The 26,970-nt window shown below is 50.3% G+C and overlaps 1 protein-coding gene across 1 annotated transcript in view; it reads right to left on the reverse strand.

The window, feature by feature from the left end:
• Positions 1-25,757, reverse strand: part of SETD2 (SET domain containing 2, histone lysine methyltransferase) — a 46,943-nt gene extending 21,186 nt beyond the window's left edge. The window contains exons 1-10 of the mRNA XM_068404391.1: positions 21,501-25,757; positions 18,815-18,946; positions 17,737-17,865; positions 16,771-16,894; positions 14,703-14,780; positions 14,330-14,427; positions 12,431-12,557; positions 9,913-10,047; positions 9,106-9,234; positions 6,991-7,629 (exon numbers count right to left, since the gene is read on the reverse strand). Of these exons, the coding sequence (XP_068260492.1) occupies positions 6,991-7,629; positions 9,106-9,234; positions 9,913-10,047; positions 12,431-12,557; positions 14,330-14,427; positions 14,703-14,780; positions 16,771-16,894; positions 17,737-17,865; positions 18,815-18,946; positions 21,501-25,657 (5,748 nt within the window). The 5' untranslated portion in view covers positions 25,658-25,757. The remainder of the gene's footprint in view (positions 1-6,990; positions 7,630-9,105; positions 9,235-9,912; positions 10,048-12,430; positions 12,558-14,329; positions 14,428-14,702; positions 14,781-16,770; positions 16,895-17,736; positions 17,866-18,814; positions 18,947-21,500) is intronic.
• Between the last annotated feature and the right edge of the window lie 1,213 nt (positions 25,758-26,970).

Raw genomic sequence — 26,970 nt, forward strand, 5'->3', positions numbered from 1 at the left:
AGGAAACAACAGCACAACAGTAGAGGCTCGTCTTGTGTTCGTGCCAACGCAAGCACAGCCGGTAAAGGGGTGATGGCTCTTCTACGCCAACCTCTGCCAACCCAGCCGTGCTTCAGAACCTCTGCCACCCAACCGGGGACCGGCCACACTTCTCCTGGGGCCCAGGGGATGAATCCCACACCTGGACGTAGAGCTGGGAAGCCACCTGTAGCCTTCTGGAGCTCATGGAGTTTGGCAGGGCTCATGTGCTCAAAGCCAAGATGACCTGCGGACCGTGTCGTCTCACCTAACTCTGCTTTCGAGTACTCTGAACTTATGGTGTTGCTTTGTTGAAGAAGCACCACAGAACCTAATCTGTCCCCTACCAAGCTGGCTACACAACGCTCCACCAGCCATGGCTGGATCTCCTCTTCCTTGCCCTCCTCCCTTGCTCCTTTCCTCTCTCAACACCTTCCCACTGCAGCCCCCCAACCCCTCAGCACACGCACGAAGCTTGAGGACCACGCCAAGGGGCAGAGCAGAGCAAGAGAAAGGACTCATGGCACAATACCCCTGCTTAAAGGCCAAAAAAACCCACCACAAACAACAGCCTGGCCACTCACCAGGGCCTATTGTTTTCACAAACTATTTCTTGCTCTAAGTTATAACAAATTATAAACCTCCTAATTAAAGCATGCGATGTGCGTGCCGGAGCGAGAGCCACTCGCTCCAGGACGGCTCGTCTGGGAACAGGACAGGCAAGAGCAGCTTCACAGGGCTGTCCTATCAAGATGTGATTTGGAAAGACTATCTTGGGGGAAGACGAAAGCTCCGTTTGCCTGGGTCACCCAAGCTCTGCTCTCCTAGTTCAGGCTATAAGGTCACAGAATGGGTGGTTACATTGGGGTTGTTTAGCCTGGAGAAGAGGAGGCTCAGAGGTGACCTTAGTGCAGTCTACAACTACCTGAAGGGAGGTTGTAGCAGAGTGGGAGTTGGCCTCTTCTCCCAGGCAACCAGCGATAGGACAAGAGGACACAGCCTCAAGCTTGGCCAGGGGAGGGTCAGGTTGGACATTAGGAAGCATTTCTTCTCAGCAAGGGTCATTAGCCATTGGAAGGGGCTGCCCAGGGAGGTGGTGGAGTCACCATCTCTGGAGGGGTTTAAGAAAAGACTGGACACGGCACTTAGTGCCCTGGTCTAGTTGCCATGGTGGTGTCAGGGCAATGGTTGGACTCGATGAGCCCAGAGGGCTCTTCCAACCTGATTGATTCTGTGATTCTGTGATTGCAAAAGAGAAAGTCCACCTTGGCCAAAGTTGGGGTAACACCTCAGCCTTGAACTCCAAGTCACTGCTAAATACTTGTGAGGCTAGACATGTCCAACTAAAACGATTTAAACTCAAGACACTTGGCTCTTTCCAAAGATTTTTCTTAGAAAAAACTCTTCTCCAACTCATAAGGGCAAGATCCTCACAGCTACATCTCCTACCTGCCCTCTCCCCAGAAGGTGAGGGCATCCTCTGCCCACCCAGGGGTGGAGCGAGATGCCAAAAGCTCAGTCCCACCTGCAGCAGAGTAGCGCCCAAACCATGCTAGAGTGGTGGGACGTTCTGCAGCAGCCAGCGCTGCCCAGGTCGGTCGTGTTCACGTGGCATTAGTCACTTGCCAGAGCACGCACGTTGGCTACAGATTCTAGATGTGTAACGGGTCACCACAAGAAGCCTATGGCTTGGGTAGTGGAGCTGCAGGACCTCAAGGCCCTGCTTTGGTATAAATAACGAGGAAGCCCCAACGGCCAGACCACCCTGAAATACCAACGCTATTAAAGTACATGCTACGCTTGAAGCCAAACGTGCTCTCCTGTCCCTCAGCCTTAGCTACTGAAATCATAGAATCACAGACTGGTTTGGGTGGGAAGGGACCTTAAAGGTCATCTCGTTCCAACCCCCTGCCATAGGCAGGGACACCTCCCACCACACCAGGTTGCTCCAAGCCCCATCCAGCCTGGCCTTGAACACTGCCAGGGAGGGGGCAGCCACAGCTGCTCTGGGCAACCTGGGCCAGGCTCTCACCACCCTCACAGCAAACAATTTCTTCCTCACATCTCATCTCATTCTCCCCTCTTGCAGTTTAAAACCGTTCCCCCTCGTCCTGTCACTCCATGCCCTTGAAAAAAGCCCCTCTCCTGCTTTTCTGTAACCCCTTCAGGCACTGGAAGGTGCTAGAAGGTCTCCTTGGAGCCTTCTCTTCTCCAGGCTGAACAGCCCCAACTCTCTCAGCCTGTTTCCACAGCAGAGGGGCTCCAGCCCTCGGAGCATCTCCGTGACCCTCCAATGTAAGCCATCAAAAGGACACTGAGAAAATGCTTGGCGTTGCTCACCCTACCGCTTGTTCTTGTGATGCCAAGAGGGCAGAGCACCAGGGTTGTTGACCATCACACTGCAAGTCGCCTCCATCACGGGTCTGGCTGTACGGATCAGTCCACGGAGCCTTACCTGAGCGCAATCCTCTGGTTGGAGTGGGCTAAGATGCCTGGAAGAACCATGATGAACCACCACCTGCACCTTGCTGGGTGTCCACCAACCAGCCTTTGCCACCCAGAGTGAGTTTTCAGCATGGGGAAAGGTGTGCACCGCTTCCTCAGAGAGCAGGAACAGCGGGCACAAGCCCAGGCTGAAAACTTACTCACTGGGGAGTGTGAGTGTGTGTTGTGATGGGTATGTAGCAGTGGCCAACACTCCTCGTGGGTTAAGGAGTTGGAGTGTAAGCTGAGGACTTACAAGCCCTGTGTGTAGAGGTATAATAAAAAATAGCTCACTTAATCCTTTCATGCCAGGAGTTGGGATTTTCCCGGAGCGACGTCCATTGCCGGCAATGGACGCACCAAAATACCGTCGGCATCAATGAGTTAACCACCTCTGTCCTCTTTTCACCTATTACATTGCTCATGCATCATCCAGCTTCCCAACCATCGTCCCGGTTCTTCACCGTATGCACGCTATGTCCTCTCCCTTCTTGAGCACGGAGTTGAAAATGGAGTTGAGAAAAGGAGACCCATGGTCAGCTCCTTGCTGCCCTGAGAAGCTAGATGGAAATGGGTTGAAATTACCAGAGGGTTTTCAGCAAGACTGGAGAGGACATAGCTTAAGTTACGAGGTTTCAGACCCTCCCACCCAACCCCCCCATCCAAGGCCAGTTATTGCAGATGTTCCACCACTCAAAACCAGCTTTTAAAAGCTTGGGACTGCTGGAAAAGGCCCTACCAGCTTAGTCTTTTCTTTTAGACATTGGCCACCTCCAGGCTGTCCTTTGGTGGCATTTTAACAGGTGAGAGTCGGACAGAAGCAGTTAACTCTTAGTGCCATCATAAAGTCCAGGACAGAATGAATCCCCCAGGTCACAGTTTCTCCACGAATGCTTTACAGAGCAAAATGGGCTTTCACAGACCCATGACCCACCACCCAGAGAGTGGTGGTCAATGGGACAGAGTCCAGTTGGAGGCCTGTGTCTAGTGGAGTCGCTCAAGGGTCGGTACTGGGACCAGCACTATTCAATATATTCATTAATGACTTGGATGAGGGAATAGAGTGCACTGTCAGCAAGTTCACTGATGGCACCAAACTAGGAGGAGTGGCTGACACACCAGTGCTGCCATTCAGAGAGACCTGGACAGGCTGGAGAGCTGGGCGGGGAGAAATTTAACGAACTATAACAAGGGCAAGTGTAGAGTCCTGCATCTGGGCAAGAACAACCCCATGTACCAGTACAAGCTGGGGACAGAGCTGTTGGAGAGCAGCGGAGGGGAAAGGGACCTGGGGGTCCTGGTGGACAGCAGGATGACCATGAGCCAGCAATGTGCCCTTGTGGCCAAGAAGGCCAATGGCCTCCTGGGGTGCATTAGAAGGGGGGTGGTTAGTAGGTCAAGAGAGGTTCTCCTCCCCCTCTACTCTGCCCTGGTGAGGCCGCATCTGGAATATTGTGTCCAGTTCTGGGCCCCTCAGTTCAAGAAGGACAGGGAACTGCTAGAGAGAGTCCAGTGCAGAGCCACGAAGATGATTAAGGGGGTGGAACATCTGCCTTATGAGGAGAGGCTGAGGGAGCTGGGTCTCTTTAGCTTGGAGAAGAAGAGACTGAGGGGTGACCTCATTAATGTTTATAAACATGTAAAGGGCAAGTGTCATGAGGATGGAGCCAGGCTCTTCTCAGTGACATCCCTTGACAGGACAAGGGGCAACGGGTGCAAGCTGGAACACAGGAGGTTCCACATAAATATGAGGAAAAACTTCTTTACAGTGAGGGTGACTGAACACTGGCACAGGCTGCCCAGAGAGGGTGTGGAGTCTCCTTCTCTGGAGACATTCAAAACCCGCCTGGATGCGTTCCTGTGTGACATGATCCAGGTAACCCTGCTCCAGCAGGGGGTTGGACTAGATGATCTTTCGAGGTGCCTTCCAACCCCTGACATTCTGTGATTCTGTGATTCTGCTTTTTTGGGTTTGATTTACTGGGATAACCACAAAGCTGGGGCTTGTGAGATGCACCCCCACCCCTAGGACCACAAACGCACGCTGCACCAAGCTATCAGCATCCTTGCAAACACACGAGGTTAATTAATTAATAAGTACACAGAAAGGATGTGAATCCACATCTTAAATAGCAACGGTGACGGGGCATGACTCCACAGCCTGACCACAAGCTTCAGCGAAGCTCTCCAGATACCCAAGGTTGAGCTCCTCCAAGCTCCAAAGAGAAAACAACCCTTGGTGTTAAAACGACACCGTCAGATCAAATTTGGTCTCAAATCAGTCTTTTGGATCCATTTTGTGAAACTTCACACTTTTCATTAATTCCTTGGAACGTTTTTTTCTGGGCTGTTTCAGGTTTCAATACTGCAGATCCTGGAAGTGAACACGTCTGGTTGCAACCAGAAGACTGGATCTGGGTAGTCCAAGTCTATCTCCAAAGTAGCGTAGGACTAAGACTTGGCTTAGCTTTCAGTTTAAACAATCCCAGGTATCAGCAACTGATGGAAAAGGACTTTGCTTCAATTTAACCACAAATTCAACCTGACAGTGTCGCTTCAACGAAGAAAATCGTGAGGCCCAATTTTGGGCCCAATCGTGAGGACAAATTTTAAGAGTCTGCAAATTAAAATCTAGTAAACGACGTAGCACAGATCCACGTGGTAAAGAGAGGAAGGGGAAAAAAAAGAAATACAGGCTAACTTCTCTAGAGAAACAGATTTTAGTTGGTTATAAAGTCTCACTTCTTCTCACACTAAGATTTATGGCCCAAGTGATAAAGCTCAAACTCTGCAAATGTTCAAAAGTATCTGATTCTTCTGAAAAATTCAGAGGTGAAGGTAAGATTTCTCTTAAGACTGATGTAAATCTCTAGATACGTTTTATAAATGTTAATGTTTTATAGCTATGGTCACTGAATGGTACAAGAAGGACTCGGAGCTTGCTGTGGTCTCCTCCATCCGTGCGTGGCACTGCGATATTTATTTATTAGTCTCTTCTAAATCATTACTCATTATCAAATTCAATGGGTAAATCAACTCCTTAGCTATAGGATGCATCATAAAACTTATATTTGCTTAAAGACTACTTCTAGTAATTAAAACTGGGCAGACGCTTGACTAAGAGAAGGGCAGAAGACCCTCCATGACCTTCTCCACCAAGCCCATACCGTGCCAGAAGTACAGCAGCGCCTTTGATTCCTTTGCTGGATCTTCAGCAAATGCTTTTACACTTTAATTAAAGCGTAAAAGCAACTTACAGGCTCCCACCCCTCCTGCTCTCAAATATAAGGAATATTATCCTACAGAAGCCACAGATGGGCAAGGAGTTTCCAAAGACCTAAAGAAACCCCAGGAAATGCCTGAAGCGTTGAGTGGTGAGTTACTGGAACATCGTCCTATGTCCCATCAAAAAAAGCTGTTGGCTGAAGACTGAGCGGCCAAGTTGGCCACCTACGCTGCGTGGGGACAGGGGCCTGATTCTGGAGGAGAGAAGGCAGCCCGTGGCCACCAAGCCATTCTCTTAAAGAAGCTATCTGCTCGAGGAAGACCTTGATAAGAGTGAACCCGTGAGGAGCTGCATACTCTAGCGGTCTTTATGGAGAGAACGCAACAGGCCAACAGCCCCGTTTCTGGAGGCTCTATACGTTGCAGGTGAAAAGCAGATGTTAACAGAATCAGAAACACTGACAATCTTGTGATAACTGAATTTAGGAGTAGACGGTCCGTCAATTTGTTTCAACGTTGACGGATACTTGAGGTGCTGGCACTAGCCTCTTTTTCTGGTCAGTTGAGAGGGTTTCTCAGTCCCTTAGAGCTGCCCTCCCCCTGAACAGCCTAAAAAACAACTGGATGACTTAAGGTGTCTTTGAGGTGCCCAAACTGAATTATCTGCTCCTTTCAGCATGCAACGTACTGATGCACATAGACCTTATTGCAGTCTACAACTACCTGAAGGGAGGTTGTAGCGCAGTGGGAGTCGGCCTCTTCTCCCAGGCAACCAGCGCTAGGACAAGAGGACACAGCCTCAAGCTTGGCCAGGGGAGGGTCAGGTTGGCCATTAGGAAGCATTTCTTCTCAGCAAGGGTCATTAGCCATTGGAAGGGGCTGCCCAGGGAGGTGGTGGAGTCACCATCTCTGGAGGGGTTTAAGAAAAGCCTGGACATGGCACTTAGTGCCCTGGTCTAGTTGCCATGGTGGTGTCAGGGCAATGGTTGGACTCGATGATCCCAGAGGGATCTTCCAACCTGATTGATCCTGTAATTCTGTAACGCCTGGAGATCTACTGTAAGTCGCGTACAGAGCAGTTGGTGATGAAAGGATATATAGAAAGCACCTGGAGAAACCCTTTTGCACAGAAAAGGCAATCTTAGTCATCAAACATTTACCAACAGGACAACAGCTTGACCCCGTTTGTACCGAACTGCAACAACTCCGCCTTTTCCTTAGCAAGAGCAGAGGTTGGCGCAGCTGCAGGTAGGTGCCTCTTACCTTGAGCTCCTTCCAGCTGTCGAGCAGCCTGGTAGCCAAATCGCTCACATCCACAATTTTGTCTGTTTGTTCTTGGCTTCTCTCACTCTCAACGTCGGACACGCCTTCCTCTTCATCTTGAGATGGCGTTTCCATCGTCATGGGCTCTTCCAGCTTCGCGCTGTTGCTTTCTTTGACCTCTGCTTCAGGCTCAGCCTCCAGCTCCGCAGCTTGGGGTTTGCTGCTCTCCACCGGGGCATCAACAGTAGCTTTGATCTCCTGCTGTTGCTGCTCCTCTGCCACCTCCATCGGGGCACCCTCCAGCTGGTCCAGGTCCTCTTTGCCCTCCTTCCCTTCCAGCTCACTGGTTGTATCCGAGATCGCACTGTCCATGCTGTTTTCACTTATAATTTTCAGCCTTCGAAACACCAGCTTCTTAGGGGTGTCCGTGTCACCTTCCACGCTCTGCTTGGTGGAAAGATCCGGCGTGTTGAGCGGCGTGTGAGCCCGCGAGGTGTTCTCACTTGAGTAGCCATCCCCTTCGCTGAGCTGCGGGACAGCGGTCTTGGTCTGAGCCCAACGCTGAATAACGGGAAGCACTTTGCTCTCCTCCAGCATGTTCTTGGTGGGTATAGGCAGGAGCTCTAGGGTCTTCATAATCTAATTGCAAAGACAAAATCACAACGTTAGAGAAACGTCAAGATGTTTCAGCAGTCAAAACAGAAGAGACTGACCCAAAAAAGTTTGCAAACTAATACTGGGAAAGCTTCTTCCTCCCCTGACAGAGGTGCCCTGTGCTGCAGCAGAAGGTGGAGCGTTACCAGCGTCAGCAGGAGGGAGACAGTCTGTTGCTCGTGGAGCTAAACCTTAAACACAAAAAGAGATATGGACAACTGGGAGCTCCAAGGACAAGGTGAGCATCTCTGATACTGATGGCATTTCCAGTTGATTTAATCTCGCCAGAACATGAGGCTGCTGCTAGCTCCTGTACTCCCAGTACCACAACACACTTCCAGCACCCAACAAGGCAGTCCCAGGAACAGGGATCCTCCTTTAGACACCAGGAAACACCCAGAGGTACCTGGTGATGAAGTCAACACAGTGTCAGAGACCACAGCGTAGATCACAGAATCAACCAGGTTGGAAGAGCCCTCTGGGGTCATCAAGTCCAACCATTGCCCTCACACCACCATGGCAACTAGACCAGGGCACTAAGTGCCATGTCCAGGCTTTTCTTAAACCCCTCCACAGATGGTGACTCCACCACCTCCCTGGGCAGCCCCTTCCAACGGCTAATGACCCTTGCTGAGAAGAAATGCTTCCTAACGTGCCATGGTCTAGTTGCCATGGTGGTGTCAGGGCAATGGTTGGACTCCATGATCCCAGAGGGCTCTTCCAACCTCATTGATTCTGTGTGATTCTGTGTGTAATGTGATCACACAAGACTTGCAACGAAAGCTGTATCTTCTGATACCAACAGCGCCCGTTTCTCAGAGGGAACACCTGAACCCACGGCGTTAAAGAGGAGAAAGGCACGAGCAGGACACTAATCATTCAAAAATGCAAAGTATCAGCTTGGAGAAAAGCCATGCTGAGCTATGGAAGCAGGGTTGGGCAGGATTGTCACCACTTCTGAAAACCAAATGAGAAGTCAGCAGGAGAGGAGAGGCCCTAGAGCTCACGTGGGACCACGTGTGCCTCTCCAAACTGCACAGCAACCTTCTCATAGAAGCGTCTCTAGAAAGGAACTCCCAGATGTCTCTTTGCATGCAACGCCAAAGCGCACAGAGAAAACAGAAACACTCAAGTTCCACGTCAGACCGTCGATACCTCCAACTCCCTGTGAGGTTCAGCACAGAATAAACAGCAACGGCGACGAGATTTATTTAAGCCTGGCTCATGTCACTAACTCAGAAATCAAATAAAAACCACAAGAGCAAATTCTTTCCATCTATTTAGGATTTTCCTTAAAGCAGAAGTTTTAGGCTGTAGTTTTAAGGATACCTGCAGTTTGTTTTCAGGAATATTTGGCATGAAATATGTATATTAAAAAAAAAAATAGAAAAATAAAATCATCATGCTTCTGAGCAATTAGCAATGCTGCTGGGAAAGCTTCAACCCCAGGGAATTACTGACCTCCAGCTGCAGCTTCAGGTTGTTCGTGGTGCTTCCTCGCCCATCGCCCAGCTCCGTCATCCAAATCCAGAGGAGAGACAAGCCGTGACACTCCAGGAAGGACTTGAGGCAGGACTGCGAGTGCGTATTCTGGAGGAGCCAAAGGTAGAGAGAGTCCGTGGGAATGGGCAGAGATTTCCAGGTAAAAAAAAAACCCTTTGATTTCCACAGGCTAACAGGGCTAACTGCTCAACTGGGCTTAAGGTACCGGTCAAACCCATGGCAGAAGCAAGAACCAGGCACCTGGTGAGATCAGCGCACGCCTAACGGCATTGGGACATTTAATGGCATTTACGTGGCCGGTAACGGCCGGGTTTGGAGCAGTAACTGATGCAGCAGAACCGTCCTATAACAGTTACCTGGTGAACAGCTCCTTCTGGGGGATAAAACTTCCCAAGAAGCCAGAAAAGTGGCTGCAGCTCATCTGCACACAGAGGTAAAAGTGCAGGATGATCTTGGGATAAGACAGCAAGGATTTCAAGCTGACAAACCATTCACTTACTCACTAAACCCTTACGTACAAGGGATTTATGTGCTTCTAGAAAGGGGCACTTTGCATCACCACCCAGGCCGAGCTCCACCAAACATAAATCGAGCACAGGGTGGTGATTACACACGATCTACAAACCAAGCAGAACCGCTCAGCTCGCGCCTGGGCTGCTGGCACCAGCGTGAGACCTTTCTCCCACCTTTCCCCTCTAACGAGAGCTCCCAGGACGTTGCTGTGACAGGACACAGTTTGCTCCCCTTCAGCTGGGACCTCCTCACCTGGATGAGTTTGAGGCAGGTGAGCTTCTGCTCCAGCGTTTCGATGCGAACCATGAGCCGGGATAAGCTGAGAACTTGGTTCTTATCGGAGAGACCCTCTCCGTTCTCCAGCAGCGCTTCCAGCTCCCCGTCCACCTGCCACAGCCAAAGGAAAAATAACTCTGAGGTCGTGCCAGGCTCGTGCCACTCTACGTGATGGCAGAGACAATCCGCTCCCTGGCTTTGAGAGCCAGGAGAAGCCTCTCCCGAGCAATCTGCCCATATGGAAAAGCAGCCTGGCTTTAATTTATAGAATCATGAAATGGTTTGGGTGGGAAGGGACCTTAAAGCCCATCCAGTCCCAACCCCCTGCCACAGGCAGGGACACCTTCCACCAGACCAGGTTGCTCCAAGCCCCATCCAACCTGCCCTTGAACACTGCCAGGGAGGGGGCAGCCACAGCTGCTCTGGGCAACCTGGGCCAGGCTCTCACCACCCTCACAGCAAACAATTTCTTCCTCACATCTCATCTCAATCTCCCCTCTGTCACTTTAAAACCGTTCCCCCTCGTCCTGTCACTCCATGCCCTTGTCAAAAGCCCCTCTCCTGCTTTCCTGTAGCCCCTTCAGGCACTGGAAGGTGCTAGAAGGTCTCCCCGGAGCCTTCTCTTCTCCAGGCTGAACAGCCCCAGCTCTCTCAGCCTGTCTCCAGAGCAGAGGGGCTCCAGCCCTCGGAGCATCTCCGTGGCCTCCTCTGGACTCGCTCCAACAGCTCCGTGTCCTTCTGTTGGGGCCCAGAGCTGGACGCAGCACTGCAGGGGGGGTCTCCCGAGAGCGGAGCAGAGGGGCAGAATCCCCTCCCTCGACTCAGTGTCGTTGGGTTTTTTTTAATCTGGCCTATTATGGGGTTTTTTTTAGACCTGAAATCCCGTACAAGAGCACACTGTTCCCACCAGCTCTGCTCACACTGGGGACACAGCGCAGCCGGTTGCACTCCTGGCACACACACAACAGGCAGGAACCCCCAGCTCTAATCCCCATTTCTCCTAACGAACGGTGCCGTTTAGGTGTACACACCTAATGTGTATTTATAACCTTTACAGCCAGAGGCACATTCCTCTCCATGCGGACACCGAAATAAGGTTCATAATTTATCCTACTGTTCAGTGCCACCAATTAGCATTTTAAAACCACTTCTAAATGACTTATAAATAATGTCTTGGCTTCCTGCCTCCCCGACATGGTAAATAAAAAGGAAGGTGGCACTTTTAAAGGTAGCTTCTCCCAAAAGAGCAGGTAACAAATCCTGTTTGTAGGAACAGAGATGTATAACTTCAAGGAGAGTGACAGGACGAGGGGCATTGGTTTTAAACTGACAGAGGGGAGACTGAGATGAGATCTGAGGAAGAAATTGTTTGCTGTGAGGGTGGTGAGAGCCTGGCCCAGGTTGCCCAGAGCAGCTGTGGCTGCCCCCTCCCTGGCAGTGTTCAAGGCCAGGTTGGATGGGGCTTGGAGCAACCTGGTCTGGTGGAAGGTGTCCCTGCCCGTGGCAGGGGGTTGGAACGAGGTGGTCTTTAAGGTCCATTCCAACCCAAACCAGTCTGTGATTCTATGATTGTAGGAAGCCAAAGGAGCCCATCCAGTTTCTTGCAGCAGGCTGCACCCATGAAAAACTCCCTTTGACGGCTTTGCTCAGACTTCTCTGCCGTTTCCTACATCTACCACGTGAACCCATCCCCGCCATCCAACGTGGGGAGCAGGTTCATAGGAGATGACATGCATGAAAAGCTCTAAAAAGACTAACAAAAAGTCTGCATTTAAGTTATATATTTCATTCACGTCCATCTGCAAACACAACTGTAACTGAAGTCTCGCAAACACGACACGTGTTCACACAAGTTCCTCCTGGACGCTGACTTGCCTCTAGGCCAAAGCAATTAAGTGATTCAAATTTCACATCCCAGCCTGGAGATGGCAAACACCTGCACCCTTCCAGCCCTCAGATTTCAGGGAACGTCCTACACGGTGACGCCGGTATCGCCCGTCTTTCACCGAGGTTAAAAATCATGCGACACAAACCAGATTTTTAAAACCAGGTAGAATTTAGGATGTTTTTTAGTAGCGTGCAATATCGACCAGATATTGCACCTGTGAAAGTCCTTCTCTGGTGGTACTTTGTGCTAAGTTACCCAGAGAAAGGGAATCATAGAACCAGAGAACGGTTTGGGTTGGAAGGGACCTTAAAGATCATCTAGTTCCCCCTGCCACAGGCATGGACACCTTCCACCAGACCAAATTGCTCATTTAACCAAAGCTCCAAGAAAACACAAGTGTTGAGGGCCCTCATGAAATTAAATTATATAAATATATTCACAGAAAAGACCAGACTTTGAGGTCGTTATGAGTCACCGATCCCAGAAGATGACTACAGAGGTGACCTGAAGACCTCCATAGAGAAGATGAAGCCCAGGCTCAACCCCTTGTTGCTGCTATGCTTAGAAATAAATAAACCCACACATACAAGGGAGAACCAGACTCACCGAGTCCTTCTTACGGGAGCGTTCCTTCTTCATCTTGCCTCCGGCCGCTCGGATGCTGACCCTGTTCTCTCCTCCCAGGTAACCCCGGCAGTTGGCCGAGCCGCAGAAACATTTCTGAGCCTCTTTGCTGTTGGTGGGCAAAAGTGACAGAGCAGTTTAATAATATTTTATCTTACTCTCAAGTGCATCCTGAAAAGAAAGGGCTGAGAACTCTGCGTGGCAAGGCCTTTCTGCCACTGAAAATTCAAACAAAGTCTTTATTTCTTACGTAGCTACCATGATCCCATGTTGTCTCAGTTGGAAATCAAAGCCTGCTTCAGTTCCAGGCCCTTTGTAGGTTAAGAACGACGAATCAGAAAGGAAAAGGTGCAGGTTTGGGGTCTGCTAACTTCTCACCACGCATTGCAATCAACCGAGATTATATTCATTAGGAAAAAGGCTTGTATTTTATTGCTCAAAACAGAATAAAGAATGGGCTGAGGATTCGAGGAAGCAGTAAAATTCAGGGGGAAGATTTTTTTTTGCATGGATATACAGCCATGGAGAGCTGACAAGGTTTAAATTATATTATATTCAGGCAATATTTCCACAAAGTCTCTGTATTTTCTACTCGACATACTGTAAATTTTAAACTCTATGCCACGACTGTTTGGGAGAAGGGGGGGGTTTGGAAATGTGCATAACACACTGGAGGAACGTGGCTCTGCAGTACTAGCGGCAAGAACCAGGGAAGCTCAACTGCAGGATCTTCTACGAAGCAGAACCTGAGCTCATTAATGATGCCCAAGAGATCAGAGCTGGAAAATTCCAGCAAGACAAGCCCAGAGTCACTGAACTCAAACATACAAGATATCAGAGTGAATCACAGAATCAATGAGGTTGGAAGAGACGTCTGGGATCATCGAGTCCAACCGTTGCCCTGACACCACCATGGCAACTAGACCAGGGCACTAAGTGCCATGGCCAGGCTTTTCTTAAACCCCTCCAGAGATGGGGACTCCACCACCTCCCTGGGCAGCCCCTTCCAATGGCTAATGACCCTTGCTGAGAAGAAATGCTTCCTAATGGCCAACCTGAACCTCCCCTGGCCAAGCTTGAGGCTGTGTCCTCTTGTCCTAGCGCTGGTTGCCTGGGAGAAGAGGCCGACTCCCACTGCGCTACAACCTCCCTTCAGGTAGTTGTAGACTGCAATAAGTTGTAGACTGCTCCTTAAACAACTGTATTCAGTAAAAAAACCTTGGGATTATAAAATGGAACTACAATTAATTTCATAATTACAGGTTGCTTCAAGCCTGTCAGATGCTATTCTGTGCTAATCACACTCAAGAGAGTGCAATGCTTTGCTGTACACCTGGACAAGCAGTAAGGGAAAAATATTAGGCTCAGGTTTAGAGAAGGAAGCTAAAGCCCAGGCTGGAGCTTGCACACCTGCACTCGTGGGGTCAGACAGGAGGGAAGGTGCTGTCTGTTGGGGTTTTACAGCTCTGCAAGTATTTGCAAAGTCATAAACCAGGGGTGGGTGGGGAAGAAGAGGCACTATTTAAGGGTGTTGCGAAGTCTGGAGCTTGGGTAATTAATAATTAGACAGAGGAAAGAAACAGGCGAGATAATTAGCTGGGAAATTTCCACCGGGGAGAGGTGGTATGAAGTGGAACAAAAAGGCAATAAAGTGACACTGGAAAAGATATGAAATCAACAGGAAATTCCTCTCCCAATCTCTTGTGTTAGAAATGGAAGACACTTTACCCAGGGAGCTTTTTATACAGGGGGATTCCAGTTCATTCACAACTGCTCTGTCAGATGAGGCTCTGCAATGGTTTGTTTCGGAGCAGGATTTTTTCATTGCACCCAAAAAAAACCCCAATCCCAGCAGCTGAAGCAGAGAGAGCTGAAACGTACCCGTATCTCTGGAACTGGTAATCAAACGTCAGCTCCGAGCCCGACGGGACCAGTTTGGTGGTGAAAAACCCAACTCTGAGCTGCCCGTTCACAGTCCACTAAGGCAAGGGAAAAACAAGATGACAAGAGTTATAACACAAGCCAGGCCTGACTCTGGTTTTGCTTTAAATGAACAAAACTAATCCTTCAAACAGCATCACTGATAAATTTAAAATTCGCTATTTCAAAGGCAGCTGTTTCCATTTCGCTGAGTTAAAACAACAAAATAAAACCCAAAACAAAGAGACATAAAGATAAAGGAGAAATGCTTTTCACCCTGAGCTCGCTGAGGCAGTGGAAGTGAGAAGCCAGCAGCTTTGATGCAGCAGTTTACCTTTTGTGTCTCGCAGTTTGGTTCACAGCTGTGGTTCATAAAACGAGAGCAGTTTCCTTTCTGGGTAGCATCAATGATCTGAAAAGAAATGGAACAACAAACAGAGTGAAAGAGCCTCCCTCTCTGTGCACCAGGCAGGAACACGAAGCAGTGCAGCTACAATCATGATGCATTCAAACACAACCCACGCAGAAGTCACCACGTTTTCCTGCTCCAGCTATCAACTTTATTTGGTTTGGAGAACAGGTTTTATAAAGATATTAAGTGTCCCCCAAAAAAAGAGCACCAAACAACTGGTACATGGTTCTTAGTTTTCATCACAGGTTAATACAGAGTTCTTCAGCTGGGTGGGGATCCTGAATTTTTAATTATCTCTTTCTGACCCTCTGATACATGGTACAACGACCACAAGGGCTGGGGAAGCTGAACATCTCTGCCACACGCATTGTACTTGAGCAGAAAGGTCGTCTCCTGGATCACTGTGTCCTCCTTTTTCTAACTGGAAACACTCCTCTGTGCCCCCTTGTGATCACACAACAATCCCCCAGCAGCTACAAAAATCACTTACTTTGGGGAGGAAAAAAGAGGAAAAAAGCACTGAGTAGTTTTAACTCATTTACTGTAAAGCTACCCACGGAATCACAGACTGGTTAAGGGTTGGGAGGGACCTCTGGAGATCATCCAGCCCAACCCCTGCCCAAGCAGGGTCACCCAGAGCACGTCGCACAGGGTCGTGTCCAGGCGGGTTTGAATATCTCCAGAGAAGGAGACTCCCCCCTCCCTGGGCAGCCTGTGCCAGGGCTCTGGCACCCTCACACCAAAGAAGTTCCTCCTCATATTCACATGGAACTTCCCGTGTCTCAGTTTGTGCCTGTTGCCCCTTGTCCTGTCACTGGGCACCACTGAGAAGAGTCTGGCCCCATCGCCTTGACACCCCCCCGAGGTATCTGTGAGCATTGATAAGATCCCCCCTCAGTCTGCTCTTCTCCAGCTGAACAGCACCAGCTCCCTCAGCCTCTCCTCGCAGCAGAGATGCTCCAGCCCTCTGACCATCTCCGTACCCCTCCACTGGACTCTCCCCAGTAGCTCCTGGTCTGTCTTGAACTGGGGGGCCCAGAACTGGACGCAGTTACTCCAGATGTGGCCTCACCAGGGCCGTGTAGAGGGGCAGGAGAACCTCCCTCGACCTGCTGCCCACACTCTTCCTCACGCACCCCAGGACACCACTGGCCTTCCTGGCCCCAAGGGCACATTGTTGGCTCATGGGGAACTTCTTGTCCCCCAGAACCCCCAGGTCCTTCTCTGCAGAGCTGCTCTCCAGTAGATCAGCCCCCAACCTGTACCGGTGCATGGGGCTATTCCTCGCAAGGTGCAGGACCCTACGCTTGCTTTTGTTGAACTTCACGAGGTTCCTCTCCACCCAGACCCAAAAAGTCTTGGCAGAAGAGACAAGCTGAACAGGGTATTAAATTTCTATTTATACAATTTGTTCTCAGCGAGGGAGGGCCCGTCGCCCAAGGTAAGCAAGGCTGCGCTCCCTGCGTGGCAGCTCCACGATCCCATGGCGCTGAAGCAAAGATAAATAATTAAGAACTGCTGACAGATAAATATTACACTGGCAGTAATCCCGCACGTGGGGACTTCATCAGCTAAAAGTGACCCAATTTCATGTAGCTCCGTGAGCAAGGGAAGAAAGGAAACGTGATTTCCTGGTTTACTTGGTCACTCAGGAAGGTTGAGTTTGGCTTGAAGCATCTCCCAGAGCTGGGACACAGACGTGGTTTCTCTCCCACAGAGGTCTGCTCGTGTGGAAGGGATGGGCCATACTCCATCCTTTCCCTCGGGAGGACAATCTCTCACAGAATCACAGAATCAGTCAGGTTGGAAGAGCCCTCTGGGATCATCGAGTCCAACCGTTGCCCTGACACCACCATGGCAACTAGACCAGGGCACTAAGTGCCTCTCCTCTCCAAGGATACAGTTAAGCTCCCAGACTTCTCTTGTACGTAACCAGGGCTAAGCCCAGCCAGCCTCCCCCAAAGCCAAGCCCAGCAATCACACCGCTCACCTCATCATTCTTCAGGGCCATGAAATAATAGTGAATGTTCTTGTTCCGGGCATATTCTTTCACGCGAGCCTTGAACTCTTTGTGATCCAGCACTTCTCCGCAGTACTCCAAAACAAAAGTGTTGCTGCAAAACCCAAGAGGGAAAAAAAAGCATCACTCTGCTTAGCTGCAAGTAAGAAATACCAAGGAACAGAAAATAATCACTGCTGAGATGGGCTCTCTGAATAAAACTTGCAGCCTGGTCATCCTGGTGGTGTAGCTACAGTTATTATCACAGATTCACAGAATCAATGAGGTTGGAAGAGCGCTCAGGGATCATCGAGTCCAACCATTGCCCTGACACCACCATGGCAACTAGACCAGGGCACTAAGTGCCACGTCCAGGCTTTGCTTAAACCCCTCCAGAGATGGTGACTCCACCACCTTCCTGGGCAGCCCCTTCCAATGCCTAATGACCCTTGCTGAGAAGAAATGCTTCCTGATGTCCAACCTGAACCTCCCCTGGCCAAGCTTCAGGCTGTGTCCTCTTGTCCTAGCGCTGGTTGCCTGGGAGAAGAGGCCGACTCCCACCCCGCTACAACCTCCCTTCAGGTAGTTGTAGACTGCACTAAGGTCACCTCGGAGCCTCCTCTTCTCCAGGCTAAACACCCCCAGCTCCCTCAGCCGTTCCTCGTAGGTCAGACCCTCCAGACCCTTCACCAGCTTGGTCGCCCTCCTCTGGACTCGCTCCAACACCTCAACATCTCTCTTGAAGTGCAGGGCCCAGAGTGGGCCCTATCCCCATTAGTGGATAGGCAGCTGCTGATAACGAACAGGGACACCTGACAGAGGACAAGGACGGTGTATAAAGCTGGAAGAACCTCAGCAAATCTACTAATGTCAGTGAAACTAAGAAAACGCAACTTATTTTCCCTTCATGAGGGATTAAAATAGCACAAGAACGTCATTCGAAGAGCAAAGGCTTACGATGGCAGATCTTTGGCAGCGCGCAGCCCCCAGCCTTTCTTCTCGGTGAGGATCACTTCAACATCTGCATGCTGTTTCTTCTGGAAGCGTCTGTTGGAGCAGTAGTCGCCGTTTGGGCACCTGGAAGAACTAAGGGAAGGAAAAGGAACAAATCAATTCCCAGCAGGACACCAGCGAGCACAGAAAGGGCTCGGATGGGAAATAGAGACCAAGGAACTGTAATAAATTCAGTGTAAAACCTTCAAATGTGTTTTGCTATAAAAAGCACAACCATCTGACTGTCAACATGCAAATGCAGGCAATTTATTTCTGGAAGGAAGATAAAAGCATTTGGAAGACGAATGTCGCCGTGCTTCAACTTCGTACAATCAAAATGGGATGAACTGGTGTCTTCTCCCCATGTTTTTAGGAGTTCTTCCCCCCAAACCTCCCTTTCCCCTGTGTCTACTGCCTGGGCTATTCAATTAAAACCAAAGGGCAGGGCTTCTGCCAGGAAACCCCTCTCCTTCCACCCCAGCTGGTGACAATCCTCATGCCAGGGGGTGAATGCCACTAAGCGCCCTGTCCCCTGCCTCCACCTTCTCCCAGCCTCTCCCAGGAGGGAAAAGGAGACAACAGCCGTAGCCTGGTGAGGCTCTGGGGAGAGGAGAGAGATGCAAAAGGAGAAATGAGAAGAAATAAGGATCTCAAGTAGAGCTACATTGGCACTTCTAACTCCCTCCAACCACGCTTGTGATGGACTAGAGTTAAGGCTGAGGAGCAGAAGACTCAGAATCACAGAATCAATGAGGTTGGAACACCTCTGGGATCATCAAGTCCAACCATTGCCCTGACTCCAGGCATTTGTAGCAGGTTTTAACAGGAGGTTGCTAAGGTCCAGCCTCCTGCAGAAGATCTAAGGTCAGATTTAAATGCTGGTGTGCAGGCTCTGAGGATCACTCTGCACCAGCCAGTGAAAACAAGAGCGTGCAGACAGCTCGTTGCCACCGCTCAGGAAAGCCTGGATTCCTTTAGGGGCTCCCAAGTCATCTCACGGACAACACCGCCCAGCTCTGGCAGCTCAGGAAATGCTACTCACCACTCTATCATGAGCAGGCGATTGAGACAGTCTTCTCCACAAGCAACCTCCCCCTGAGCTCGCTCTTCTTTGGAGAGTGGAGGGCATTCGCACAGCATTCGCTTAATATCCCGGTGAGATTTGTTCTTCTTCCTATTGAAGACAAGACATTGAAACACAGGTTAGACAGTATCAGGGTGGAGAAACTACTCCTCAATCTTTATCAGTTGTTACTGGAGGAAATTCACTTATTCTCTAGAAACTGGGCATATGAATTGGTTATCTTTGGACAACCACAAGAATCACAGAGTCAATCAGGTTGGAAGAGCCCTCTGGGATCATCGAGTCCAACCATTGCCCTGACACCACCATGGCAACTAGACCATGGCACTAAGTGCCACGTCCAGGCTTTTCTTAAACACATCCAGAGGTGGGACACCAGGTTTGAGTGGGAGGTGATGACTTTCTGATCACAAAAGGTGATTCCTCAGACAGACATCCCAGGATATTTAACTTTTTTCCCTTCTCCTCAATGTCCACAATCCAGTTTTTCCTTTCAGCGTAGACGTGCGCATACACAGGCACCTACAGCCAGAGGAAGGACTAAAACCCCTTCGCTTTGTCATACAAGAAACCAATTACCCCAAAATTACATAATCACAGAATGTCAGGGATTGGAAGGGACCTCGAAAGATCATCCAGTCCAGCCCCCTGCCAGAGCAGGATTACCTAGATCAAGTCACACAGGAACGCATCCAGGCGGGTTTTGAATGTCTCCAGAGAAGGAGACTCCACACCCTCTCTGGGCAGCCTGTGCCAGTGTTCAGTCACCCTCACTGTAAAGAAGTTTTTCCTCATATTTACGTGGAACCTCCTGTGTTCCAGACCCAGCTCCCTCAGCCTCTCCTCATACGGGAGATGTTCCACTCCCTTAATCATCTTCGTGGCTCTGCGCTGGACTCTCTCTAGCAGTTCCCTGTCCTTCTTGAACTGAGGGGCCCACAACTGGACACAATATTCCAGATGCGGCCTCACCAGGGCAGAGTAGAGGGGGAGGAGAACCTCTCTTGACCTACTAACCACACCCCTTCTAATCCACCCCAGGATGCCATTGGCCTTCTTGGCCACAAGGGCACACTGCTGGCTCATGGTCATTCTGTTGTCCACTAGGACCCCCAGGTCCCTTTCCTCTCCGCTGCTCTCCAACAGGTCTGTCCCCAACTTGTACTGGTACATGGGGTTGTTCTTGCCCAGATGCAGGACTCTACACTTGCCCTTGTTATAGTTCATTAAATTTCTCCCCGCCCAACTCTCCAGCCTGTCTAGGCTGAGAGAGAAAAATTCAGAGAGAGGTTCTGGGTTGAGAGTAGAAAATTCTAGGTTGAGAGTAGAAAAAATCAATCCTGATTTTTTCTAGACAGAGGATTTCTCACCACATAATCCAAGGTTTAAATTAAAAGGATAAACTTTGATTAGCCTCTCGTGAAATACCACATTCTATAATCATATATAATACTACGGAAATAATCTCCACAGATCCCTTCCAGTGTCAGCTATTCTGTAACACCCACTTGGTTTCGCTGATCCAAAGGCCAGGAAAAAACCTATATTCTAAAATATTAACATATAACCCATTAGGTGAGTGCAGGTACCTTTTTCAAACAGCATTCTTTTAACAAATTTAATTGGAGGGTTGGAGCTACTTAAACCTCTGCTTTATTGTCAAATAGAATAATGAAAACAAGAAAATTGTAGTCAAAGAACAGGTAGGGCATCAAAGGCACCCAGTAATTGCTGTTTTAGTTGCCAGGAGATGATTAGGGAAACGCTTTGGAGCAAGATAAAAAAAGGCATAAGAAAAAAAAAACCTTGGACTGAAATAAATAGCAGGTTTTATCTGCAGATAAGTGGTTGGTATTCAGACTCTGAATCGAGAATCTCTTTTAAAATACATGTATAAAAAGAAAAAAAAAAGGCATTTTAGTGAACAAAGATGTGGCAAAGCCAGGAATAAGAGCTCTCACCTACGCGCCGAAGCCAGAGTGAGTATTTTTTTGGCAGGGGTGAAGGTAGCTGAGCCCTGAAGGGATACACTTACTAATCAGCCCCGAAGCTCAGAAATGAGATGATTTTCTTTTCCAGGGATAGTACCCTGTTCAACATTCCCATGCCAAAGGGAACAGGATAACCTGCAGCCAACAGCTACCCTCTGACATTTCAAATTACGGTCTGTCAGAGCTAAAATAACTCATCTGAGAGCACAAATAATTACATACAAGTAACCAAAGCTTTTGGAAACAAACCTTGGTTGTCCCAAACCTTTCCCACACTTGGTGCTGATGCCGGTGATCCTACGTGGGCAAGTCCTGCCTGACACCCAAACCAACGCTAGACAAAGGGGATGCTGCAGGACGACCAAGAGGGTATAAATAAACCATCCTCCCCCTACTTCCCTCCCATCTTCCACCTCACCACTGGGTCCTGTCTGGGCCCAACTGGGGTTTTCTGTTTAGAAGAAGAGACCCAGGGTGGAGGGGTTAAACACTTGCCCAGTGTCATCTCCTCTAGAGCAGCTTTGCCACACGTAGGGACCGCGACATCCCTCCCCCTCCCTCCAAATTATGCCAATTTGGCCATTAAAAAACTTATCAAAGAACCAGAAGTTAAAATTGAAAATTGCTGTAGGCAAAGAGTAAAAAACAGTTACCTTTCGGTCAAGTACACGTTCTCCTCGATAAGATCAAAGTAACAGGGCATCTTCCCTTGCTTGGCAAACTCCTTCCAGCGCTGGGGGTCTCGGAAGTCATCCATGATGCACAACCGACCGACCATGGAGGCGTCCTGCGGCGCCGACTCCACTTGCTCTCCCTGAGCTTTCCCCTTCTTCTTCTCCCTCGAGTCCACATCGCTCTCGGAGTCGCTCTCCAACTCCGGGCGTCTTTTTTTTGGTGGACCTCGTTCTTTCACATCATTTTTTTCCAAAACCTTCACCTCCTCCTTCTTCTCCCCAGCAGGTACCGGCTCCTTGGTCGAATTGCTGCTGATCTCGTGGGCCTGCACCGAGCCTTTTTCTTTCTGCTCGGGCTCCTGGCCTTTACTCGAGGGGCTGGGAAAACGAGGCTTGCAGTCCTCATCCCAATGGTCATCCTCTTCGTACTCCTCATGATCTTCCGTTAGAGAATCCGGTACTTGCCCTTGAATCCGTTCGTAATTAACGGCCGAAGGCCTGCTGGCGGACCTCGCATCCCAGTAACCATCACCTTGCCAGTAACTCTGCGAGCTGCCGTACGCTCCCGAGCCTGGCTGGTAAACGTAGCCCGAGTAGACCCCAAAACTGCTATCCGGCTGCTGGTAGGTGCTACTGGGCGTCTCCGACTGGGAAAACTCCCAGCCCAAACCACCCACCTCCTCTGTCGCAGGAGCCCTGGAGAACTCTCCGAGGCCACACTGGTTAGGCCCACCCTTCCCTTGCCTACTGTCCGGCCTAGAAGAGCTCATCTGGTGTCGGGATTTATCGGGGCCTTCAAAACTCTCCGGCAGACAAAATGGCTGCTCGTCTTGTCGGCCGGCTGGCCTACCGACAGACATCAGCTCCTTCAACGTTATCCTCTCGTCTGCGTTGGGTTTGCCGTGCGAGTCTGCCGTCAGGTCTGCCTGACTTGTGCTGTCAACACCATCGCTCTGAGGCTGGCACAGATCAGGCCGCAGCTCCTCCATTTCCTTCCTGCTCAGCTCGGTCGAAGTTGCGGGGCTCCTCTCCATCCCTCTAGGAGAACATCTGCTCTCTACTTGCGGGCCACCTTTACTCGCTATATTCTCCATCCTCTCTTCGTAGTAGGGCCTACTGGGCTCGGGCCGCTCGTCGTCCCAGTGGTCGGAGAAGCGCCGGTTGCCCTGGCTGCTCCGTGAGGAGCCAGGGCTGCTCTCCTCCAGCGCTATGGTTGAGTTCTTTGGTACAACCACAACAGACTGGAGCCGTTTCCTTGGCACGCCATCATCAGACTCCGAGTCCTCCGTGTCACTGTCCTCGCTGCCCCCCTCGCTGTCGCTCTCCCCTGTGTCAGAGTAACCGTCGTGGCCAGCAGGAACAAATTCAGCGGCGCTGCCGCTGCTGTCGCACGTCGGGGCTTGAGTCAGCGTCTCCGTTTCTTCTGCAGTGACAATGACATCGCAAGAAGGAAACAAGGCATCTGGAAAAGCCGAAGCCACCAAGGGCTCGTTTCCCTCATCCGTCTCGACCAATACGCCGGGACACCGAACCCTCAAATCATCCGGCCCCACTCCCTCGGTGCAAACAGCGCTTTCTTCCACGACCTCTCTGCTGCGGTGCTCCAGCGGCACCTCCGAATAGTACGAATGTTCATCTTGAAACGACGCCTTGCCTTTTGCCAAACCAAGACTGAAGTGCTGAGCATCCAACTCGAGCATCTCCTCAGCTTCCGAATGCTGCAGCAGCTCCTGGTGTCCATCCGGCGGTGGCACGTCCCATTTGGAAGAGACGTTTTCCTCCGGCACGGGATGGTTCCTCGGGGAACAGCCATCCTGGGAGGGATCCCTGCTCGAGCTCTCCACTGCCAGGCTGATTTGATGGGAAGGATGACCGTGCTCATTGTCACAGGCAGACATTGAGTGGTGATCCTCCGTGCTCTCGTAATCGCACGTAACGGTCTGCGGCTCTACCTGCACGTCCAGGAAAGTCTCGGACATCACTTTGAAATCTGCTGGTTCTGCTTCGATTTCAACTTCCGAATGATACAAAGCAGGGGCGGCATCGTCGGAAATGTAGCAAAAAACTGGTTCTTTGGTTTTGTCGCACAGAGTCGCCTGATCATCCAGCTGCTCAAGTACAGTTTTAGGATGATCTACATTCACGATGGGCAAAGGGCTGGCTTCCCCCTGCTGCTGCGGGACCGGAGCCTCCGCTTGCCTGAACACACTGTTGCACTCGCTGGACTGGACCTGAGAATTGTCTGGCTCTTGCTCTTGAGACGTGCTCTCAAACCCATTAGACGGCAACGGATACGACGGACTCATCTTCACGACGGGCGATGCTTCTGACCGACACGGGATATCATCAGAAGACGCGGCGACCTCCTCTGTTTTGGAGGCACTGGAAGTTGCCAAACCATCAGCCCTACCCTCCGGGGACCCATTTACACTCAACTCCACGGGGAAACACGTTCTTAACTGATCGTGCTTCACCTTTAATAAAGTTTCTTGTTCCTTAACACTGTCGTGGCATTCATTTCCTGGAAGTTCCTCAGACTTGGAGTCAGCAAAACCCGCTTTCAACTCATCTGCCTTCTTAAAAGCAGGCGAATCGTTCAACTGCTTTAAAGGAGAAAGCGTCTTTTCCCTTTCAAATCTTTTCGCAATGGACACCCTGATCTCATTGCTTTTCAGACAAGAGGTCTCTAAATCTAGAGAATTAGACTGCTGTTTTAATTCTTCGCTCGATTCTGTACAACAGAAAGAACTCTTAAATTTATCAGGCTTTGGTGCGGGGGTCTTTGAAGGGGTGGACTTATAACGGGAGGAATTCACATTGCTGTCAGGCTTAGAATGGGATGTCCCCTTCCGATAGCCTAGCTCGTCAAGGGGAGAGCACCTTTTGGTTACTTCACTTTCTGAAGTCCTTTTTGAATCTCTATCTGCTTTTGAAGAAGACCTTCCTCTCCTCTCCACGTCAGCATGAGACGACTCCACTTTGCTGTCCCTGTCCGACTTGGAGTAAGAACTCCTCGAGTCTCTGTAGGAGGAGGAGGAGTGGGACGACGTGCGCCTCGAGTCGCTCGATCTGGAATGCGTCCTCCTGTACTCGTCCTCCGAGTCCGAGCTCTCTCGCGCCCTGCTGTCCGCATACGAACGGGAATATCTCGACCTTTCCCTGTACGGGGAGCTCCGGTGGTATCTGCGGTCGGATTCGTAGTAGTGGGAGCGCTCCGACCTCGAGTAGGAAGAGCTGGTTCGGGAGCTCCGATCGGATCGAGAACGGGAATGAGACCGGCTTCGCCGTCTCTCTCTGTCCGATCGAGAGCGGGAGGACCCATACCGCGAATCTCGCTCTGATTTTGAATAGCTCGAGTACTTCTCATCCCTGTCCGACCTGGAGCGCGAGGAGGACTTCCCCAGGTCGTCGCCTCTGAGGGATGCAGAGCTGCGTCTGGCATCTCTCTCCTTTTCCGTACTGGATACCTTCGGCTCGTGTGACCGCTGGCTGGAGGAGGTCCTCACCGAATCTTCGTCGGACTCGGAGCCCAGGAGCGTGCCGTCGGACTGGGAGAACTTCCTCTTGGACCCCTGCCTCCGGGAGCAGAGGGGAGCACCCTTCGAGCCGTCGGAAACCTCCTCCTCTTTCCCAATATGGGAATCTTCCTTCTGCGGAGTTATTTCCGTCTGCTCGGGTGCGTTTTGAGTTCCACGTTCTTCCGAACCGCGCGATACCGTGTCCTCCTTGACGTCTGGCTCCAAAGCCTCCTTAGATACCGCGTGGCACGGCTCCTTCGAAGCGGGGACTTCAGCTTCCACGGGCGGCGACAGCAAGAGCGTTGACATCAGCGTTACGGGCAGTTGTGGCAAGGCTGCCGCTGCAGGGACCGGCATCGATGCTGCTGGCGACGCCGTCGGCGGAGGGGGAGGCGGAGGGGGAGGCGGTGGTGTGGAGAGAAAGTCCGTGGCCAACGCCACCGGTTCCGTTACCGGTGCCGCAGCCGGCGGCGGCGGCGGTAGCGTTGCTGCTGGAGCTGGTGGCGGTTTTGCTGTGACGTTGAGTAAATGTTTTTTAAAGTGGATCTTCCCTAATTCTACCTTCGGTTTTGGAGGTGAAGACTCCTCAGCTGAACCAGCTGCATCCCCCAGGTCCATTTTACTTTTGGGGTTAAAGTCAGTCTGAAGGGGTACTGCTGGGGAGTTTTGAGTTTCATTTTGTTTCTCGTTTCCAAGACCACTCAGAAATCGATTCGGTAAAGTTTTCTTGGTTAAACTAAAGCTGAAAGACACCTTTTGTCTTCCTTGCTCCTCAAGGTTAACCTTTGTTTTGGTGCCTTTGGGCAAAAAGCGACTCGAAGCAACGCCTTTGAAGACCAGGCCTTTGACAAAGCCAGCTTTCTGCACGGTTTCAGGCTTGCCCTGCAAACAAATAAAAGAGGATGCAGTTAGAGGAACTGGGGTTTGGGTTTTTAGCTCAGTTCTACAGGCACGCTGAACAATTTTCTTTCACCTGGTGAATTTTTCATGATGATAAAATAGAAATTGATACCCTGGGCTGGAGTCTGGGATAGCGTAGCCACGCTGCCTTCCGTGCCTGCCTCTCTGTTGAACAAAACCAATCACCCACTCATTGCCAGTGTGGAGCAAAACATCTTTTGGGGTTTGGGCTGAGGCTTTTTAACTGACTGAAAGTCCTTTTTTTATTTAATTCTTTTTTTTTTTAAAAAAAAAGAGATAGTGTTCAACATATAAAGTTAACTGAAGAGATAGTACCGCTTTCTTTGTGCTGTTTCTGTGGTCTCAGGCTACAAAATATCCTTCATTTTTAAGCTCTAAGTGTGTTTGTTTTCACATCCCAGGAGATTGCACCTGGATGCATTTGGTTTCAGCATAAATCAGACTATCATGAATTACAGTGGTAATTTTAACGCCCGTCCCTTCCCACCTCCTGTCAACAGCCTTATCTCAGTCGTTAGTAATTCCTAAGAAGTTTCCAGGCTCAGGCGTAGATCAGTATTAATACAACAACCTCCATGAAATCCAACCAGGACTCAGTTGTGCGTGATGACTCTGTCACCTCCAGACCAAGCGACTGTCACATGCTCCAGGTGCACCTCACCAGCAGAATCACAGAATCAATGAGGTTGGAAGAGCCCTCTGGGATCATCGAGTCCAACCATTGCCCTGACACCACCATGGCAACTACACCAGGGCACTAAGTGCCATGGCCAGGCTTTTCTTAAACCCCTCCAGAGATGGGGACTCCACCACCTCCCTGGGCAGCCCCTTCCAATGGCTAATGACCCTTGCTGAGAAGAAATGCTTCCTAATGGCCAACCTGAACCTCCCCTGGCCAAGCTTGAGGCTGTGTCCTCTTGTCCTAGCGCTGCTTGCCTGGGAGAAGAGGCCGACTCCCACTTCACTACAACCTCCCTTCAGGTAGTTGTAGACTGCACTAAGGTCACCTC

The sequence above is a fragment of the Nyctibius grandis genome, chromosome 7, assembly GCF_013368605.1.
Source record: "Nyctibius grandis isolate bNycGra1 chromosome 7, bNycGra1.pri, whole genome shotgun sequence".
Lineage (NCBI taxonomy): Eukaryota > Metazoa > Chordata > Aves > Nyctibiiformes > Nyctibiidae > Nyctibius > Nyctibius grandis.